Source organism: Coturnix japonica, chromosome 14, assembly GCF_001577835.2.
Source record: "Coturnix japonica isolate 7356 chromosome 14, Coturnix japonica 2.1, whole genome shotgun sequence".
Lineage (NCBI taxonomy): Eukaryota > Metazoa > Chordata > Aves > Galliformes > Phasianidae > Coturnix > Coturnix japonica.
In genome coordinates this window covers 3,299,615-3,321,172 of record NC_029529.1, presented here as the reverse complement: position 1 = coordinate 3,321,172, position 21,558 = coordinate 3,299,615, and the positions used below count along the sequence as shown (strand labels likewise).

Genomic DNA, 21,558 nt, shown 5'->3' with positions numbered 1-21,558 from the left:
CCAGGCTTTTGAAAGCCTGAGGATGCCTCATAATGTTCTTTCCTAGCGGGCAAGATAAATCATAGCTCCTGGTGTGGAACTGCCTTCCAGTTGTCTCTTTGCCAGCTTAACTGGCTATTTTATGTGGTACAGTTTTAAAGGTGATAATAAGTCAGTGTGCTGAAGAGCACTCTTGGGAAGTAAGATGTGGATGTTACAGAATTATTCAAGCTCCTGCTGGTATTAAAAAGAGGGAAAAGCACCTGTCCTCATTGCTTGGTTTGGAGTATCGTGGCAACTGAATCCCAGAAGCATTAACATGGCCATGATCGAAGCACTGAACACACTGACACAAAGAGTCTCTTGTTCTTACTGCAATGTGTTTGCACGCTTTTCCATTCAGTATCCAAAGCTGGATAGGATATCTCAGTAGCATCTGGGAACTGTTTGATATTACCTTGCTTTGAATAAAAAGTGATAAAACAACCCCCAAACCAAAGGCACCTCACACCTCTGTGAGCTTCTTTTCTCACCCCCAAGCTGGAGTCTTGTCTACCACTGCATGGTGCACAGGCTGGATCCCATGCCATGGTGGATAATTAACCACCTGATAACTATTAAATAGCTAATATCTTGTTGGATGGCAGCCTGTTTCCAGTCTGGTGGTGTCTGTTCTTTCTCAGGCATAAATTGTTCACAGGGATTCACTCTTCCCCTCTTTCCTTTCAAAGTGTCCATTTGTGGTGCATGCAATCTTCTGATGACCTCATTGCAGAGAGATGCAATGAACTTTACACCCATTTTCTTTTCAACCTCCTTTTTCTGGCATGGTTGAAAGAGGCAACGTGACTAAAAAAGGATGAAGGAGTGAGGAAGGTTTTTACATCTGTATCATTTCCATTTCCCTTTCTTCTTCCAAGTGAAATATGGCACATTTTGACTCAGTGACCATAAGACTTCGCTCTCTGTGGGGAGCTTGTATAAATCATGAGCCCATGCGCACTGACCTGGCCAGCATCCTCACAGCAGGCTATACCAGTGTGTTGCTCTACCTACACAGTGACTTGTGAGACTTTGCTTGTCAGACCAAGCCAGCAGCTCCTTGATATGCAGCAAACACTGCCTATGTTATGCTGGGAAGTGATTGCAATCTGTTGTTCCGTCCTAACGTTATTCATTCTGACTTCTCTGTTCTGTTTGTTTGTTTGTTGTTTTCCTGTCTTGTTTTCCTCCAGTACACCTCCAGCATGAGAGCCAAATACCTCGCCACCAACCAACCTCGTCCAGATGCTGGCAGTGTGCATTAAGATGCAAAAGCAAAAAAAAAAACAAAACAAAAAGAAAAAAAGAAAAAAAAACAGCAACACAATAAAAACCAACAAAAAAGAACAACAGCAACAAGAACCCACATGTGCAGTCAGACAAAACAATGTGCCAACTGCTGTGCCCCTGTGCTGTCCTCGTAGAATGATCCTGCTCTTCTGCCCGAACTCCAGTGCAGCAGCTCCTGTTTCTCCAGCTCAGAACGCCCCTCTAATCTCGTACCTGCCCACTGGAGTGGAAGCCCCTTTTGCATTCAATCCTTCACTTTGTTGCACCTGATGTACAAGAGAGAGCAAGTGCGTGCAGGCAAAGCAGCTCTGAGAGATGACTGGACTCCACCTGCCTGGGGCCAGCTTTGTTGGAGTAACCTGGTAGAAAGCATTGGTGAATATCTTCTGCCCGCAGTTTTTCTCCTTTGGTTCCCCAGAGGGATGTGGTGAAAGATGGTGGTAGATCTGCTATGGGATCAGCAGAGCTGCTCAGTCTGTCAAATGGTGAAGAAACAGAGGCTCAATGTCTGCAACAGCGTACAACCAGGGGAAGCTGAGTTGATGTGCAGCATGGCATTGTGGTGGGCAACATGCCTTGCATGGGGAAGGGAAACCCAGCCTCTTGCTGTCACTGCGTATCCACTGTAATCTGGGAGCCTGTGGTTCTATTCTAGGGAAAAAACCCACTCCACTACCCTGATAACTTCGTTTTTAAACCACTAAGAGAATGCCTTTTTCTTTCCCACTGTAGCTAGCATGTGAATTCTCAAGGAGGAGCAGAGGATCCCAGCACCATTTAACTACCCTGTCCATTGCTCTGAACCTGACCTCTCTGCTCCATCAGGGAAGCCCAGGTACTTGCAGATGGCATTCTGCAGCAGGGTGCTGCCTTTATCAGGCTGACACAGATCAAACAGGAGCCAACCACCACCCACTTGGTGCCAAACTTTTCCAGGAAAAGACTTTGTGGTGGGGATTTTTGCACTTAAGAGTTTCAGCTCTCTGGTGCTAGGTCTTATGGGACAGTCAGCTTGTGAAAACAAGAGGGGCTACAAGCACCGATGGATTTGTAGTAAATGCAAGCTCTCCCTGCAGGAGTGACCTGTGAACTCTGCTGGATTTTCTTCTCATTTCCTTTTTTTATCACCATTTACAGCACAGGGTTGCTGAACTGGCACTGAAGGAAGTTTTTTGGAGCCACAATCCTAACAAACTCACAAGATCATCAGTATATCCTCTGTGCTTCAGAATCAGAAGCCCCAATGCCATCTGGACAACGTCGTGACTGTCAGAACATGTTTTTATTCTCCTTGTTTTTGTTTTTCAAGGCACATTGCTAACCACTATCTGACTGTATTTAGGCACATGTAGGCATTTTTTTAGCTATGAGGCAGAACAAAGCTTGCAAAGGGGCAGCTGGGTGCCTGCAAAGGGCAACATCCTCCACTGGTGCTGTACTTCCCACTGAAGGGCAGTGCTCCAACAGGCACTGGCAGCTTCCTACTGGAAGAGGAGTCTGCCTCATGAGGGGCTGGTAGTAGTGTAGAGTAACAGCCTTCCAGTAGGGAAACTATGATGTTCCTTTGTGGTTTCTTTTGTTTGTTTTACCTCTGAGCAGGGGCATCTCAGCGTAGCTGCTGAGCGTGGCATTAAGTAACTGGCAGAAGAAACAGAGTGGGAAATATCCCTCAAACTGGAGCTGAGCCATTGGCAGAGGCAGTTAATGTTCACCTCCGTGACGTTCAGACTCAGGGTCTGTTGATCCCACGTTTGCTGTACGAGGCGCAAAATCTACCGATCTGCCTTTCCTCAAGTCAGTTGCCTTCTTGCAGTGAGGTAAGAATTGCTCCTCGCAGGTAGCTGAGATGATGGCGTTTGCTGTGAAAGGGGACCAGCTGTGTGGGAAGCAAGCTTTGTGCTCCTCACCAAAAGATAAACCACTAACAGACTGAAAAAGATACAGGCCAGCTTTTACCATTCAAAGGGATGAGAAAGAAAGGGAAGAAGAGGCATCACAGGATGAGATTTGGGAGTAAGCTTCACTATAAATCTCTGGAAGCAGGATTTTCTTGCTCAGGACTGAGTAGGCCTTTCAGACACTCTTGATGGGCTTCACACTGAAACATACCTCGGTGTTATCAAATAACAAGGGCAGGGAGAGTGCTGCAGGGTATATGGAGGGACACTGTGGCTCGGGAGCACCAGATTTTCCACCCTGTCCTAAAACCTACCAGTAAACCCAGGAGTAGAGTATGCAGTATGGTTAACTTGCAGGGTCCAAAGTGTGGAATTGCTATCCAGGGGCAGCAGAACCTTCCCCTTGGTTTGAAGAAAGAAGCAAAACCCAAACAATCTTAAGGCCAAACTGCAAGGGTGTCCAGGTTGCTACTTAGGTTATCATTTTTAGGGGGGCTACCCTAAATCTGTGGCCTGATCTTACTCCCTGGAGGCAAGTGTTCTGGAAGCTGGAGGGTGTGGGGAGTCCTGTGAAGGCAAGTGCTTCTGTATATTGCCTCTGCTGTGTACAGAATGCAGCTGGAGTGTGTGTGACTGCACTTTAGGAAGGGCTGCATCTGAGTTGACACAGTGGCACCGCCTGCTGCAGCAGGGGGCATGGGGAAGCCTGTGCCTCTTGTTTGTAGCATCTAATGCAGCAGCCACCTTGACTTGCTTCTTTCCAAGGTTCGGCATAGCCACCCTTACCACCCAGAACAACTCCTGATGACACTTGGGGGTTGCAGCAAGGCACAGATGTGGAGATATGTGCTCTCTGACTTCAAAATATAACTGGAAAGAATGTTTTGGAGATGACATTTTGCTCTCCGGAGGCCAGCATAACATGACTGCAGTGTGAGCTGTGTACTTTTGTCCAGCCAGCACTTCCTTTACTTGACATGGATATTGCACTTTTGTAAAGCATCCTGGAACTCTGCTGCCCTGCTGCATGCTGTGCAGAGCGCTGGATAGGAAACACAGACAAAATGGTTTGGTTTTCTTTTAGTATTTTTATTACTTTTTTTTCCTTTTTTTTTTTTTTTTTTTTTCCTTTTTTTTTACTGGAACCTTGAGCAACAGCATGGCATTTCTGCAGGCTGGTCTGAGTAGATCTGCTGAAGAACAGATGGCCTTTGCCTATTCTTATGGCTGCGACGCAATCAGTCTCATCCATATGGTCACATTTTGTCTGAGGAGGGGACTCTCAGAAGCCAAGATCTCCCAGACTCTGTGCCTCCCTCTCGAGTGAACAGCAGGTGCTATGTGGCAAAGACTCATCTGTTCTAGATGGCATACATGGTTGAGGGAGTCCAAACTCTTCAAGCTGTAGGAGGGAAAGCTGTAGAGATTTCTCTCTCTTCCACTGCGTGTCTTTGTTCTTAATGTGACAAAATGCCAAGGCCACATCGCTCGGTGTGTCCCAGCTGACCTTATCAGAACATTTATCATGTTACTGGTTGCTGACAAAGGGGTCCAGAATTCAGGGGAGCTGAGATTGGCCTCTGGACACCTCACTGACTGCGGAAGGAGGGAGGCTCGTCCAGCTGGAGGCAACTGCATCACTGAAGGCACTTCATGTTACTTTTTCAGAAGCACAAATGTGGTCATTGGCTTGTCTGGTTGGCTTGGTTTATTTCCACTGCATCATCATGTGTGAATGACTTTTTCTTTTGAAACTGAGAACTCTTCCAAGCACACGAACATCTCCACAATGTGAAATGTAAATAGCATGTTGGACTCTCGTGTCCAGTGTTCAAGACTGCATTGTAATTGTAAAGGAAATCGAATCAAGACTTGGCTGTGAATTTCTTGTGCTGTCTTGGGAATATAACTGTAGTGTTTGTATCCTGTATGTATTATTAAACTGAGTTCATTTTATGTGCTGATAAAAGGGTTCAAGCTAAGGTTTTTAGCGTGCATCCATGTATCCAAATGTGAAGGATGGAGTGCTCCCTTCCCCTCCTGTCCTTTTTCAGTTTTCTCCATTTGATAGCTGTTAATTTTCCGTGTACGGTCATCTCAGCCAAGATGCAAAGATGTTCATGTGAGTGCTTTGAGGAGGACGCAGTGCATGAGGATTTCAATGATTCCCAAGTCAGGATTTCCATAGCTGTTCCCTAAAAATCTGTTGTGTTCACATGAAAAGTTTGGCTTTTCTGAGAGTAAATGCTTTCTCAGGGGGCTGCTTGGCCATTGCTCATGAGAACTCTGGGTGCTGCCAGGTGTTAGCAGGCAGGAGTGAGTGCATACCTATATGAGCAAGGTACAGATACCCCATGTGGATAAATCCATGTTTAACTTCTGGTCCTCTCATTTCCTTCTAGCAGCACCAGAAATCACATGCTGAGCCCTCTGAAGAGTAAGGAAGCGTTGTGGCTTGTTGAATGTAGCCACCCTGCCTGATGTAGGCTTGGGTTAGGTGGGTTTCTCCTTAAGTGAGTAGGGGTCTTTGCAGCACTTCCTACACAGGGGGCAAGGAGAAGCCAACGTTTTCTCCCCAGTACCAGTCAGTGTAACCCACTGAACATCTTGGGCTGGGAGGGGAAAAGCCCTCTGGCAGATTTTGATAGTAGTTCTTACACCTTGAGAGATGGGACCTGGCAGGGCTGAGATCTGTCCTGTAACCAGGTGGGTTCTGTTTTCACCAACAACTGCTCTCCTTTTCCAGAAGTGATGGGGGTTTGAGCTACAGGTGGCTTCTCCACTCCTTCCAGAAGTGTCAGCTGTGTTGGTGGCAGTGCCTGGATGGCTAATGAGCAGTCTGTGCTTTGGGGGAAACAGTGTGATCCCAGGCTGAGCCCCGTGGTGAGCATTGCCCAAGAGAAGGGCTGTCACGGAGCCTGGAGCTCCCTGGTGCTCACCCAGCCCCAAAGCAGAACATAAAGGCCATGCAACCAGAACGTTCCAAACACTCCTTTCCAGAAGAGGAGAACTGTAGCACGAAGCTCTTAGGTGCTCCGCGTATTTGATACCACATCGCTCCTCGCTATGCAATTCCAAACTCCTTCCTTCCTCTTCCTCCTCCAATCTCACACAGAGACTTCTCCAGCAGCCTCTGTCCCGGGGGGGCCCTGGGCTCCCCATACAGCTTCATTCCATTTGTTGTCCTCCACGTCGGGTCCGGGTGCTCCGCTGCTGCATCGCGTGCCTCAGGTCCCTCAGTATGGGCAGCCCCACGAGTCGTAGTCGCATCATTCAGAGGGCAGTTCTTTTCTTGGACACTGTGCACAGAAACCTAAAGATGAACACGTTCCTGGCCTTTTTGTAACTCTTCTGGTTTTTTTTTTCTTCTTAACCATAATGGTTGTATATCACACCACTTTATATACATATATAATATATAAATATATATAATTTGTTTTTCTTTTGTTTTTAACTTTGGACCTGCTAGTTTCTTTGGAGTGTTCCTGCACTTACCCAAAATGTTTTTAAATTGTGAGGGTTAAAGAGGATTGAGCCCATTTTTTTGTATCTTTACTTTTAATTCTGTAGTTCTATTGATTGTAATGTAGCTATTTTTTACTGTAACTTTTCGGTTTGCAAATACTAAAATGAAACAAAAAAAAAAAAAAAAAAAAGAAAAAAAAAAAGAAAAAAAAAACCTTAAATGTAATTTCTGTGGTTTCTATTCAGCTTGGGTTTCATGTTTTAAAAATAAACGATATAAAACCACCTCTCCTACTTATTGATTCACACTGCACATAAACCTGCCTGGGTTGTTGGTACCTCTCCTGCTTTGTGGTGTCTCCATGGGCTGAGGGCAGCAGCAGAGCTGTGAGATCGCTGGTAGAGGGGGAATGAGAAGTGCCATGTAGGATGGCTGCCACCTCACCGGGAGCTGATGCCCCCCAGATGTCCCTGCTGGGGTGGGCTGACATCCTTCAGTGAGACTTTAACTCTGTTAATGCAGTATTTATTGATGTGCTGTGTGAGCTGTGAGGCCACTGATGAGGTGCAGAAAGGGGCTTCTTGCTGCCCCTTCACCTTGAGGTGAATCAACCAGAAACCAGTTGTTCTCCCTTAGTTAATAATTGACAGATTCGCCTCTCCCCTCCCCTAAAAGAAGCACCTGTATCTCCCATCCCCTGCCCTGTGCTGATTAAACCAGGCTGGGTGCAGCCACGGGCAGCTGATGGCAGGAGGGAAAATGAAGCCCCCAGCTGTCAGCAGGTGAATGTTTTACCAGGTGGTGACCCTCCAAGGGATGGGAGCAGCCCGTGCCCTTTCCCAGTGCTGGCAGCTGGCTGTGTGCAGCAAGCTCTGCTCACCTGCTTGGGTCGAGGCAGGGCTGGTGCCTGCATGACGGCAGGGAGCGCGAGGAATGTGTTTAGATGAACCTCACCCCATGTTCAGCCTTAGTAGTGGTCCGTTAGATCTCCATCCTCGCAGATAAGGCACAGAGGGATGCCCTGGGGAAATGCTTTCAAATATCTTTGTGCGTTCTCCCTGCCAGGGCTCCGGTTTCCCTGTTCCCCAGCCCAGGGGAGGCAGCAGGCAGCCGAAATTGCGTCCTGCCCTCTGCGATCCTGCCTGCAGCACCTCGGGCCTTGCAGCACAGCCCCGTCTATCGCCTCGTTCCACTCTGCCCGAGCCGGCAGCTCTCGGAGCCTGACTCCCCCCTGCATAGACAGAACAGGCTCGCAAAGCTCGAAGCACGAACGGAGAGAAGCGGATCTGCCTGACCGCATGGGGATGCTGAAGTCCTGCACTCGGCAATCGGAAGGGTTTGAGGCGGAGGCAGCAACGGGAGGAGCGAGCAGGCAGCAGTGCGGGATGCAGGGCTGTGCCCCCCCAGCAGGCTCCATGGGGCACAGCAGCCCGCAGTGAACACGATGAGATCCCCGCTCAGAGCTCAGGACGGGCCGCTAATCCCTCCCAGCTGTGCAGGGACCTGAGAGGTGTTGCAGATGTAGTGATGAGTGGCTCTGTTCCCACCCCCGTTCCTCTTCCCACCAGCCGAACAGCACTGCATGAGATGATCTTACCCCATAAATCATCACTCAGATTATCTGGACGCAGCTGTGGAGAGATTGGGGTGGGACGGGACAGGACGGGACGGGACGGGATGGGATGGGATGGGATGGGATGGGATGGGATGGGATGGGATGGGATGGGATGGGATGGGATGGGATGGGATGGGATGGGATGCTCTGGCTGGGAGCAGAAACAACCCCTACCCCAAAAACTCCCCATGACCCCCCAGGATGACTTGTGTCTCCCAGTCTGACAGGCGCTCACAGCCCTGAGTACAGTTTGGGGTGTCAGTGCCTGTATTGGCCTCAGTGCATCCATGGTCAGCTTGTCCTTCATGTGTTGGCTCTGGAAAGCATGAGACAATCGCTGGGATGCAACTGGAGCAGCACCTGCACTGTCACTGTGATCCCCTGCACCTAATGGGGGCAATACAAACCCAGCACTGACCCCTCAATAGAGGCATCCCAGCAGGACTGGATATCAGGGTTGCATAGAGGTGCCATACAGCAGGTCTATATTGTAGAACCATATAGTGCAGCTTTACAATGGGACCACAGCTTTGTCCAGCAGTGCCGTGGGAAGTGCTCCCAGCTGTGTTTAAGATGCTCAATTCATCTCCCGTGCGCCTCCTCCTCCGCTCTTGGCTCACGTTGTGGCTGCAGGAGTACAGCACTCGGCTGAGGCAAACCAGAAGCAGCCGGGGGCCAGGAGCTGGGGCTGGGGGAGGGAGAGGAATTGGTTTTGACAGGGACACGGCTGCTCTTAGGAGGCAGGAAGAGAAAAACACACTTTGGAGGGCTTGGGAGTGTTATTTTTTTAAATCATCTGCAAGGGATACAGTGTGGGAAACAGCGAAAATATTCAGGGGGAGGTGGAAAATGCAGGGGGCTGCTCTGGGGGCAGCTGTCCCATTGACAGGCTCTGATTTCACACTGATGGGATGGGTAATGCCCAGTCGAGGTAGGTGGACAAGTGGGTGGGTGATGGATGGATGGAAGGAGGGATGGATGGATGGAAGGACGGATGGATGAATAGGAATCAATGTGTGCATTGCTCGAGCCCTGTGATTCATCTGCTTTTATCTTCATTTCCCACAAGCATTCCCAGTTTGCTGGCTAGAAGTGGAGCTTGGAGAGGATTCACACAAGTTTCCCCGTCTCCTGCCACCCCTCCCATCCCGATTCACAAATATTTCTTGCCGGGGCTGCTGCCAGGAGCAGTGCTTGTCCTATTGCAGCACTAACACAAGTCCCCCCGCGCCGCCAGCAGCTGGGAAAGCAGCAATTCACACAAAGCCCAGCACATGAAGTGACCCAAATGCAAATTAAAGAGGAAAAAAAAAATAAATAGGAGGGGGTTTGAGAGAGAGCAGCAAAAATGACTAACGCAGAACCTTCCTCTTTGCCCTCAGTGCTGCGATCCTCCCTGCAGGGCCAGGAGAGCCTCCAGCCCAGTGCTGGTGCATCCCTGGGGCACGGCGGTGTCACAGCAGCGGTCCCACTGCAGCAGCCGTGTCCCCACCAGCCCGGTTTGTCCCCTCACTCCCTCTGAAAGGCACTGAGTTGTCAGCACGGAGGGTAAACAGGACGTCCCACACCGTCCCACAGCAGCGCAGATGAAAGCGGGTTGTCCCGACGCGCCCGCCAAGTATGTGAGAGCAGCAGGGCCGGGCTTTGTTGCCCTTTTATTTATTAACACATTTATTTATTTACTTTCCAGCCCACGAGTCGAGAGGGAGAGGCTGCTCTGTTCTGCCCGCGCTGCTCCCCAGGGCACTCTGGGTGCTTTTGTTTCTTGTTTTGTTTTCTTTTTTAATATTATTTCTGTGTCTATATTTTGGTGTTTCCCCCCCTCCAGGCACTGTGCAGCCCACCACCCCCAACTCCTGGCAGCCCCAACCCAGTGCTGGGCCTCCCCTATTGCAAGAAGAGGAGGGAGAGCAGGAGCACACAGCTCGGGTATGGCTGGAAATGGGTTCTTTGGGCTGCCCTGGGTGCCCCACTGGGACCGCCAAGGGAAGACATAGTGCAGAAAGGGGGCTGTCCTGTTTCTGGAGCCTCTCTGCCCATATCACCCCAATAAAGGGCCATCTGAGGGGCTCTGCCTTCATCCTGGAACTGTGGGTGTGTGTTGGGGTGAGGTGTTTTAGCACTCGCTGACTTCCTGCCAGGGTGTATTTTTAGCGTTGATAACTGAGAAGTTTGAGCGAAAATGGAAAGTAAGTGCAGCTCGAGACATAAAAAAAAGCTCTGATAGAGCTGCTGGGTGAAGAGGAAGGCGGGGGACAGAGGAAGGAGAAGATGACTTGCAGATGAAAGCCGCTCCAGTTGAGCACTGGGTGAGGAAGGGGCGGGGGGGGAAGTAGATGTGATGCTGTCTCCACACCTCTCTGAGGGCTCTTTCCTATGGTTGGTGCTATCGGGCAGGGGCTCTCCCTGCAGTCCCCTGCCGCCTTCCCACGCGGCCGTCCGCCTGCAGCTCTTCACACCACCATGCCAACAACCGGCTCACACCTCCACTCCCAGCCCCGAGCCTGGGAAAAGCCCTTGCCGAGGTGTTAAACCCCAATAGAGCCTTTTGGGGATGGGAAGGAGGAGATGACCCCCCGCTCTATGGGTCGGTACCCGTGAGAACAGAGAGAACACCCGCACAGCACAACACACAGAGACACGGAGCCAGGAGCAGGACGGGGGTCAGCCCAAAGCTGCTTTATTGGTGACGGCGGCAGCGAATGGGTTCACGTCCCTGAGAACGCGCTGCCCACATCAGTTCCCCCATACCACAGCTATCACCTTTAGACACATCCTACTTACAAAAAAGCACAGAGTGACATTCCAGATACTGGAACATATAAATTAAAGTAAGTGATAGTTACAAGACATCGTCATTTTTTCTCTCCTCTTTCTTAAACTGATTATCAGAAGGTCATTTTGTCTTTTTCTTCTTTTCCGATCCACAGAAAACATATAAAAAGCATCTTAAAAATCTACATAACTCTCCATGTTGTGTTTTCTTCGTTTTTTTGTTTTGTTTTGGGTTTTTTTTGTTTTTTGTTTTTTGTTTTTTTCCTGTTTTTCTTTATAAAAAGGCACAGTAAAAAAAATACTGGCGCAATAACATATGTACAACGCACCCATTATGGGCCATTTTCACTCAGCTTCGGGTCAGAAATGCTCAGCTCAGGCTTTGCCCACTGGTCCCCCCCCCACAAGGGGACACAGAGGGATGCAGAGAGGGATACATGGGACATGGAGTCCCCAGCCCTCCTTGCAATGGGTTACATCCACCCTTGGCTCACAGCAAATATGGCGCCCAGGCAGTGTTTCCCAAACTGGTTTTGCTCTGGCTGTACCTGGGAAGGTGGGACCCCACTCCTGGGTTCCCCAGCAGAGCCATGGGACAAAATACAACAGTGCTGGGGGGGGAGAAGAGCTGGGGAGGGGGCACCTGTGTTTTTAGGGTGCCCATCACTCTCCCATTGCACTAGAGAGCAATACCAGGCTGGGAAACAACACCGCCACAAGCATCCCAGGTGCACCAGCCCCCAGCACCACCCAATACAGGAGGATGGTCTAGCCCCATAGATGGGGGGGTATACCCACAAAGCTCCTCCAAATGCTATGTGCCGGGGTGTGGGGTTGCCTGTGCTCAGCCCAGGAGGAGACACCAGGGGAGACACCACAGCACTGTGCACACACAGCTCCGGAAAAGCCCTCCTCCCTCTTCTCCTTGTATTTATAGAAAGTCTTTAAATTGGTCTCTATAAATAGTGCATAGATTTACGCCGCTGAAAACATTTCAGCAGGATGTAGGGGGCTCTGGGGAATGGTGCGAATGCTGGCACTGAGCTTTGCATTTGCCGTGGCCGTGAAGGAATGAGAGTGTGTAAAATTCTGACCCTGACCAAGGAGCCGGAGCCTCGATGCTGAGATTTGAGGGCTAGGAAAGAGGAAGGGGGTAGAACTGGGGAAGGGTGGGGGGGAGGCAAACACACCAAAAAACAAACCAACATCTGGAAGGAAATCAAGCAAAGCAAGGCGGGGGGATGCGGAGCTGCGCTCCCCACGCATGGCGCGGGGCTGCCGGCGGGCAGGGGCTCACCCCATGCCCTGGGGTTAAGTGCTCAGGACCCGTCCCCACTCGCCGTCCCCAGGCAGGGCAGGGTGGGCAGGGGACAAAGGGCCGCACAGCAGCCTTCAGTACACACACACTGTGCAATACCACAGCAACAAGGTCCGTCCGGAGGACTGACACACCTGCATGCACGCAGGTCCCGCACACCCGTCGGATACCGGGGAGATTTGGGACGAGGTTGGGAGGGGACACACACGTCTCCTAGTACACCACGTTGGAGGGGCACCACGGCGTGTCGGGGTACAGCAGGCAGTGCACAGAGCGAAACCTGTGGAGGAGAAGGGGGATGCTGAGCACACAGCAGCGATGTGCCACACAGTGGCACAACCCAAAGGAGCTCCTGCTGGGGGGAGTGGGATAGGACCCCCCCCCATCTCACCTGGATGGGTCCTCCTCCACAGAGAAGGCTCCCTTCATGTGGATGGAGTTGCGCTTGTTTTCGAACATGCCATAGCTTAGTGTTACCTGGGGGAACAAGGCGGAGGGTCAAGCAGCTGGTGGTGCAGCTATGGAAATCAATTGAAGGCTGCAGAATTCACCCTTAGCTCTGAGGGGACTCTCCCTCTCCACTGACTGTTTGGAAGCACATCTATCATACCTTAGCTGGGATACCCACTTTGCTTGATAAAGAATAAGAATCCCGCTCACAAAGGGAACCCAACTAACAAACCTTGGATGAAATCCTTGCTGTAGGGCACTTGGCTGGGGATGTGTGCTGAGTAACCCAGACCAAGGCTCAGCCCAGACCACCCCTGCTCAAACGAGGCCTTGTTCCAGGTTCTCCAAATCCCATTGCATGCCCAGTTCCCAACAGGTAAAAGCATACAAAGGCACTGTCAATCCCAACCTCTCCATCCATCCCAGGGCCATCAGGGCAGGGTTACCTGTTTGTGGATCTCTGTCTTGGGCACCTGGTGGAGGTTCTCCAAGTGAGAGTGGAAGAGGTTGCTGCGGATGAGCTTCACACCCAGCACAGACTCGATGATGTAGCCAATGGTGCAGTCATCGGGCAGGCGGATCTTCTCCGCGGTGCTCATGAAGTGGCCCCCACTGTGGGGAGACAAAAGGAGCTGCAGAGGAGCAAAGCCCAGAGCAATGTGGGCACCCCATGGAGTCCAGGCTCTAACTAAAAAGCAATTAGGTTTGGGGGAATGGAGGTGCTATCCAGCTTGTTTCCAAGCCCCTGCAGAAAACTCCATCAAGGCAAAGAGAGCAAAGTGGTAGGACATGTTCAAACGTCCCTAAAGATGTTGTCGCTCTTCTGTGCCCCGTTGGAATCATGCTGAGTCCCCATGGAAGAGCAATGCCAACGCTTACCTGGCCCAAGGGCTCATCTTCAGTGCCAGCCCTCGGCTGATACAAAACCCTGCTCCTCCCGTGGCAAACCAGAAATGCACAGGGTGCTGCAAGAGAGGGGAGCAAAGGCCATGAGACCACCTCTTGCTGAAGCAAAGCCCAGCCCAAATTAAACCCAACCTCCCTCCAATGCCATGGAGTGATGATGCCTCGTGGTCCCCCCTTCATGTGCCCCCCTCACCATCTTGTTCTCGCTGATCCTCTCTGTGGCCTGGATGGGTCTGTCCAGGCTGGGCTTCCCGATGTAGATGTCCTGTGTGTGTGGATAGCTGGAGAGCAGCTTCACCAGCGTCCTCACATTCACGTAGTTGTCATCATCCACATGACAGAACCACCTGCGGCATCAGCACAACCGTGTCCCATCAGGCTGGGGCAGCTCCCTGCCCTGACCCCATGATGAATTATGGCCCCAAATAATGCAAACCTTAAGACAAATTACAACCCCCAAAATGCCACCCCATTATGAATTACAGCCCTGGCCCCCTCCAGGCAGACCCAGACACTCCTTACTTTCTCCCCGACTCGATGAACTTGTCGTATTCCACAGCCATCTTGCAGGACAGGGCCTGGCGGCTGTGTGCAGCCGAGCAGTTGGTGTTGATAACATTTCCTAAGGGAAGAGACACGGAGTTAAAGCCCAGTGCTGGCGCATCCCACTCCCTCAAATGTGGATGCTCCACTGTGAGCAACGCAGGTGTGATGGGAGGGATCCCAAGGGAATCTATGGTGCCCAATGGTCTCTGTGCCACCTTGTTTTGGATAAAGGACACATTTCTGGGAAGAATGGCCTTTGGATCAATGTGAGATAAGGAATAGGGTGAGCAGGGGATGCAGATGGAATGGGGTTAAGCCATGCCCCAGGGCTATGTACAACCCCCCTACATCACCCTGGGGGATGTGCCCCAGCCACCCTGGATGCAAGGGCAGGGGATGGATGAGGGGGTGGGAGGGGGATGTCCATGGCCTGGCTTCTCCACCCAGGATGTGACAGCCAAAACCTCACTCTGTTCCCACTGCTTTTTCCCACAGTGGCCACCTGTTATTTGCTTGCCCAGCTCAAAGGGAATTGCTTCCCAGCCTGAAAAGGAGTCATTTGCATGGGGAGAATAGGCTGAGCTGACCCTAACCCCGGGGAGCGGCTGCCAGCTCCACGTCCCCATAAAACCCTGCGTCTACACTGCAGCAGTTCGACCTTTATTTTCTTCTTTTGGCATTCCCCTGGTCGGGGGTGCTGGGCAGGACTCCAGCACAGCCCCAAGCACCGCGCGCTCAGCCCATGCACACAAAGGGACTCACGTGCTTGTTTCTTCAGCTCCTCATCCTCCCCATCCGTGAAGATGAAGGTCTGAAAGAGAAGATGAGGTGCCTTTGAGGACCAAAGGGCTGAGACAGCAGGGCTCGGGCCATGTCCCAGCATCCCCATGACAAGCAAGTTCTCCCTCCTGGCTAAAACCCAAAGCAGCCCCTGTGATGCTCTCAATCATGGGTGTAGAAGATTGCAAAGCACAGCCCCTTCCCAGCACATCCCACAAGGAAGCAGCAGCAGGGAACATCCCACCAGCACCCATGTGGGATATGGGGATAGTACAGGGCAGGTGCAGCCAACAGCTCCATCCAAGCAGGGTCTTCAGACCTCATCTGGAACAACTGACACACAAAGATGGCAGTGCCAAAGCAGCAGGCCAGGTGTGTTTGCCCTCATCCCCATCTGCATCAACAGCCCCGTCCACTTGCACAATCATAGAATGGTTTGGGTTGGAAGGGACATTTAAGATCATCTAGTTCCAACCCCCTGCTATAGGCAGGGACACCTCCCTCTTTATCAGGTTGCTCACAGCCCCATCCAGCCTGGCCTTGAACTGCCTCCAGGTAGGGGGCACCCACAGCCTCCCTGGGCAATGCCAGAGGGATGCTGGCACCCATGGGTGCCCACTGGCAGCCCCATAGAGGGCACTGTCTCCTGTTACCTATTGCCCACCCGGCTGCACTCCTCTATTTACACAGCTAATTCCTGGCATATGTCACCCGGGAAAGGAGGGGCCGGGGGCTGCTGTCTGCCCTGCATTTGGGGAAGGGCGAGAAGTAGAGAATAGGGGAGCGGGAAAGGCATCGCGATCAATCAGAGCGCAGCAAACAAAGCTGGAAGAGAGGAACCACAGCCAGCTGCCAAGCGCTATTACAAACCAGACGTGTACAAAAGGGCAGAAGAAGAAAGACAAAAGGGCTGGGGGGGGGAAGGCAGGAGGTGGTGGGAGGGGGACACGGGATGATGAATTACAAGTGAGCTGGAAACTCGGTGCCACCCCGCAGGCAGCCGGCCCCAGCGGCGTGTGGGGGTTTTGTGGGTTATATGGGGAGGGAGCGGGGTCTGCACAATAGCAGGGTGCGAGCTGACTTTACTCAGCAGAGCAGAGTTAAGCGGGCAGTGGTGGTCATTAGCATACAGCTGCGCTGGTTAACCCAGCAGAGGGGAGAGCTGTGAGCTGCTGAACTGGGGCACAGGGCTACAAGTGACCCATGGGGCTTGACAAGGAAAGAGTAAAAGTGGAAAGGCAAATTTTCATAAATGCACAGCCACACACCTGCTGAGCACCCCTGGGTTTGAGGATACATAGACCAGCCCCAAATCCATCATCATGGCCTCGAGCAAAGGGTTTCACTGTAGGATGGGGTCACGAACCCACCAGCACAGGGCTGGGGAACAGGAAGGGCTCCCAGGGATGCACACACCCCAAGGTGCTGGGGCTGGAGGATCCCCTCAACACCCGCCTCCCAGGGTACACAGCCTCTGCGACAGAACACGTTTGATGCATTAGATCAGAAGCACCATCTGTGCCACCGCATGGCTCCAAAAATAACCCCGCAGAGCACTCCTCTATAAATAGGCCGTGGGGACCATTGTTTATTGCTCGCCTTCACTCAGTCCTCACCCCAGCGAGGCATCCTCCTCTCAGCCCCTCCCCTGCACATCCCTGAGGGGCTCCCCATGCTGGTGGCACCTTGGGGACATGGTGGGGCATGCAGACCTGCTGCAAGGAGGGCCCTTCACCTTCCACTGCCAGGACCCAGCTGAGAATTTCAGCTAAAGCCAAGATCATTACAACTTCTCTCTCACTTTTTTCATTGATTTGTCTGCATTTGTTACAGACCTTCTTGCACAGCTCCTGGACAAGGACCAGGAAAGGATAGGGACCACAGCACCCATGATGGGGAAGAAGCCCCATTGTGGCAGCGGTGGGACCTGGCCCTACAGTCCAAGGATGGGGAAGAAGACGCAGGTGGGACACAACCACTGAGCTCAGGGGCTGTGCTGGTCTGTGCTTGGCTGAAACTGGGTGAAAACACAGACAGAGCTGCATGGCCCAGCACCCCAGCGCAGAATTAGTGCTACTGCAATGAGCACCCTCAGCATCCCCACCCCACAGAACAGCCCACAGAGCCCACCCAATGAAAGCCCCAGCCCCAATCACCAGTGGAATGTGACACAGCAGCCCTAAGCCATTACCTACTCAACACCAACCTCAGGTCCACGTGCCCCTCCACTCCCCACTATGGTGCTGAATGAGTCCAAGAGCTCTCACATCCCCATACAGTTAATTTTCCAGGGGAACAGAGGGGAGGAAGGGCCCACTGGCGGCACACTGCCTGCCCAGAGCCCCTGCCCCGGGACTTGCAGGAAACCTCATTGTTCTCAAAAGTGCAACTTCAAGAAACACAGGATGCCAAAGCCCCACCAAACAATAGCTACCCCTGCTGCGCCCGGCCCTGCACAGAGGTACCCCAAAGGTCCCTGCAGCCAGGGGATGCGTCAGCCCCAATCTGTGTGCACAGGGCTGGAGTCCCCCTGCCGCCATCTCTCCCCTGGGGACAGCGTTTCTTTAGATTTTGCCACCCTCCCCTCCATTTCTCCTTTCGCAGTGACTCATTTCCCTTCTGCTGGGTGAGCTTGTGGGTTTGCTCTGAGCTGTGCAGAGCATCCTATGGGCCGGGCAGAGCTGAGTGCAGGCAGCCTTCCTCTTTGTGCCACACTGCACAGTGCTCCAGAAGGGCTGGCAAAGATGACACATCACACACACCCCACCTTCCTCCTACTAAAAGGGGAACCTCAGCCCCGTGACCCCATAGCGCACCAATCCTGCACCCTCCCCACATCTCACTTCCCTGTGCTAGGAGCACCACAGCCCCCTCCAGCCCCCACTCTTACACACAGGGGGGCTGCACCTCTTCCCTCCCCTCTGCAGGAGAAGAGAAGCAGCAGCTCACTTTTCTGGGTTGAGAGCAGCACTACTGTACTGTCCCCATCACCATTTGTCCAGATGGGCTCTGGCTGGCATAGGCATTGCAAGGCACAGCCCTACAGAACACCACCCTGGCAAGAGGATAAGGTCCCTTCCTCCCCCCGGCTCCTCACAGTAAGGAGGAAGAATCCTCCACTGTAATTTTAAATGCTATAATTTTTTAATAACCTCCGCACAAACAATGAGCTCATTGTGCAGCCAGGGTCCCCCGCCCTCCCGCCTGGCGCTACACACACACCACACTCTTATTGACAAGGACGGCGGCATCGTTATGGGCGGGCAATTAATGGCCCAGACAGTGCCCGTGGCCCTGCTCAAACAACCTCTCCCTAAAGAAAAACCCACAGGGGCTGCAAATCCCAAGGGAGGGATGCACACACATGCACTGAGTTTAGCTGTGCTCAGCGCACCCCAGGACTGGTGGCACCACTCCACCCCAGCCCCGCCAGAGCCCCAGTGGGCATCAAACTGGGACACGTGCGCTTCTCCCCCAGGATGTAAACTCTGGCCAAGGTGCTAAAGAAATCTGGGCTCCACCACCAGAGGAACGTGCTGTCCGGAAGGCAAATGCATTCCTCAGTGCCGGGAGCAGGGATTTTTCAAAGCCTGCAATTATCGTGCTTTGCTGGGGGAAGCGAGCAGCTCCCACGCAGGTGGGATGGGATTGTAATGTGGTGCCAGCCCTGCCCTGGCTCCCCGTGGGCAACATGGAGCATGCTGAGCACCCGCTGCCCTGTGTGCCCCAGGACTGGGATGTTTCTTAAGTAATTCTGCTATGGCAGGAAACAGTGGGTTTGGATGGTTTTTTGGATGGTTTTTTGGATGGTTTTTTGGATGGTTTGGGTTCGCTGGCTCCAGGATTTGAGCATAAAGGCCACTTCCCTCCCTCCTCTCTTTCCAGTGGTTTCCCCAGGCTGCACTCCAACATCCTAAGGATACTGAGACAGCTGGAAATGCCCCCCCAAAGCAAGGATGGGAAAACCCCACAGTCCTTCCCCAGGGCTGCCTGTCCCCAGCCTTGGTTGCACTGCACAGAGCAGACTGAGCAGGGAATAGGGATCTGCCCTCTGTGCAGAAAGAGGCAGGAAGGAGAAGGGGGTGCCCACTGCCCTGAGAGCACTGTAGTGCAATGGGCCAGAGCGCAGGAAGCGGGGCCTATTGTAGGCAGAACAAAGGGCAGCCAGGAGGAACACAATGGCTATTCCCCCTATCTGTCAGGGGCAGGCTGGAGATAACTGCCAGATCTAACCCCTTCTTGCAGAGAAGGAGGTTTGGAGGGGGAGAGCGATGCTGCACCAGGGGCTGCACCAACTTCCCCTCAGCACACCCAAACTGAATCGGGCCTGACTCAGAGCCAGAGAGACATTGGAGCCCACCACAAACCACAGGGCACAAACACCCATCCCCAGCCGGGAGATGATGCAGGAGTGATGGAGAGGAGCCACACTGCACCAACACCAAAACATGTCCCCAAATCAGGAGGAGCCCACGGTGGCCCCAAGCCTGGAGGAACTCCAATGATTCCCAAAGGCAGAGGCTGGAGCAGCGTGGGAAGCACAGAACCGACGGCAGCAGAGCCGGGTGTCCCCGCAGGAGCTGGCGGTGCTGCCGGCTCTCGCAGCCCCTCGTCCTCAAGTACCGCACAAGGGCCATCACTCAGCACGCGGCTCCCGGGCGGGCACCTCACGGGCTGCAGCCCCCCCTGGCTTCGTGGCCCTCATCTCTAGGCAACCTGACCTGGACACGGCCGGCTCCGGCTCCCCCGTTCCCATGGAAAGTGCCACACAAGAGGCTGCGAAGCCTTTTCTCTGCGCCGGGAGAAAAGGGGCTTTGTTAGCGTGCCCAGGGGGACAGCGTGAGAGCCGAGGAGCGGGGCTCTGGGAATCCAAACGGACAAACGGAGCAAAACAAAGCAAAAAGAAAAAAACCCAAAAGAAAGCCGGAGCTCACTGGAGGGGAGGGCGGGGGGCGAGAAGAGCAGCCATTCCCAGGATCAACCGTAGGTGCTCAAAGAGCGTTAGTTTCTCCCCCCCACACCCCCCCACTCTCCACCCCCTTCGCAGTGACAGCGGAGCATAATAGAGGCTTCCATTAAATAACCGCACCGAGGAGGGAGGCAGAGCCGCTGCCAAACCCAGAGCAGAAAGAGGAAAAGATCCCCACGGGACAAAACACGGTAAAATAAATTAAAGAGAAAATAATCGGTGGTGCTCGGGGCAACCGGCAGGGCCCGACGCAGTCGAGGAAGGAGGCAGGGACACGTCGGGCTTCCGACAAACAGCGAGAAACGGAGCTCCGGGGCAGGAGGAAACACGTGAAGACAGTCGGATGGGGAGGTTAGGACAGGGCTTCACTGGCTCGGGAAGCTGCCTACGGCTAGGAAAAGTGTCTCAAGAGCAGATGGCCAGGCACGTTTCCTAAGGAAATGCTTTTTTCTTTCTTGTAAGTTCGGTTTCAGTACTGGAAGGACGGAGAGAGGGTCAGCCCGTGCAGACGGCGTTGTGCCGGGGAGGCAGGGCTGGTACCCGCTGCCGGAGCCCCCAGCGCTGCCCCGGGGGTGAGGGGCTGCCCCGCCGCCGTGCCTCAGTTTCCCCAGCGGAAAACAGGTCAAGGCAAGGAACCCACCGCGAGAACTCAGGGTTTTTGGGGTCTGACCGCTCGGTGAGGGGCGGCCAAGCTCCTTGCATCACTCCCTCTTCCCAAAGCCACCCCGCATCTCTCCCCCTTCCCGAAAGCCACCAACCCCGCCTCAGAAACCCCCGGTGAGCCCGTGGGGAGCGAAAAGAGAAGGTGGCAACGGCGCGGCCCCGTTGGCACCTGCCGGGTGCGACCTTACCATGTCGCGGTTGCGGGAGATCCAGGTGTCGAGCAGCAGCTCCAGCCGCGCTTTGTGGAACTTTTTGGTGGTTTTGACGGCGATGAAGACGTCTCGGGGGGAGATGTCCTCGGCCGGCGGCCGCGGGGGGCTCGGGGGGGCGGCCGGCAGCTCACGGCGTGCCCGGCTCAACCGCCCGAAGTAATCGGCGAAGCTGCGGAAGCCCGGAGCCCCCTGCCCCGCCGGCCGGGCCGCCCCCAGGCTCTGCAGCGCCCGCTGAGCCCCGCCGGCCTCTCCCCGAGCCAGCCCCGGTCTGCCCGGCGGCTCCACCATGAGCACCAGCAGGCAGGTGAACATGGAGCCCACGAGGGACAGGAGCAGCTTCCTCCCGCAGCTCTTCAGCATCCTCCTCCTCCTCGCTGCCACCTCCACCACCCGGCTCCTCTCCGCGCCGCCACCGGCCGCGTTCCGTCCGCACCTCCGCCGTCCCCCGCCGCGCCGCCACCGCCGCCTTTAAACTGCCCCCGCCCCGCCCGGGGAGGGACCGGAGCCGGCACCGCCCCCACGCGTGGCCGCGGGGCGTAGGCAGAGCCCATCTCCATCCCCATCCCCATCTCCATCCCCATCCCCATCCCCATTCCCATCCTCATCCTCACCCCCATTCCCATCCCCTCTCAATTCCTGCCCCGCTCCA

At 53.5% G+C, this 21,558-nt stretch overlaps 2 protein-coding genes across 4 annotated transcripts in view; one reads left to right on the top strand and one right to left on the bottom strand.

Annotated features, from left to right (window-relative positions):
- The window catches only part of TTYH3 (tweety family member 3), a 70,170-nt gene extending 63,211 nt beyond the window's left edge, over positions 1-6,959 (top strand). For all 3 annotated transcript variants that reach the window (XM_015876783.2, XM_015876786.2, XM_015876785.2), the window contains one exon: positions 1,215-6,959. Coding sequence is in view for 2 of the 3 variants with exons in the window: in XM_015876785.2 (XP_015732271.1) it covers positions 1,215-1,286 (72 nt within the window). In the remaining variant the exon portion in view is untranslated. The remainder of the gene's footprint in view (positions 1-1,214) is intronic.
- Positions 6,960-10,936: 3,977 nt separating this feature from the next.
- Positions 10,937-21,359, bottom strand: LFNG (LFNG O-fucosylpeptide 3-beta-N-acetylglucosaminyltransferase). Its single transcript, XM_015876963.2, has 8 exons — positions 20,886-21,359; positions 15,048-15,096; positions 14,262-14,361; positions 13,933-14,086; positions 13,713-13,798; positions 13,280-13,445; positions 12,775-12,860; positions 10,937-12,663 (listed from the first exon to the last, which is right to left on the bottom strand). Exons 1-8 carry the CDS (start codon positions 21,267-21,269, stop codon positions 12,597-12,599), a joined length of 1,092 nt encoding a protein of 363 aa, XP_015732449.1. The 5' UTR covers positions 21,270-21,359; the 3' UTR covers positions 10,937-12,596.
- Between the last annotated feature and the right edge of the window lie 199 nt (positions 21,360-21,558).

What these genes read in the sequence shown, in the direction of transcription:
- LFNG (XM_015876963.2), bottom strand. Translation starts at nt 21,269, where the DNA reads ATGCTGAAGAGCTGCGGGAGGAAGCTGCTCCTGTCCCTCGTGGGCTCC. An exon ending in GGATCAGCGAGAACAAGATG is followed by an intron (nt 13,799 to 13,932) that starts GTGAGGGGGGCA and finishes CCTCTCTTGCAG; the next exon opens with CACCCTGTGCATTTCTGGTT. An exon ending in AAGATGAGCCCTTGGGCCAG is followed by an intron (nt 13,446 to 13,712) that starts GTAAGCGTTGGC and finishes GTCTCCCCACAG; the next exon opens with TGGGGGCCACTTCATGAGCA.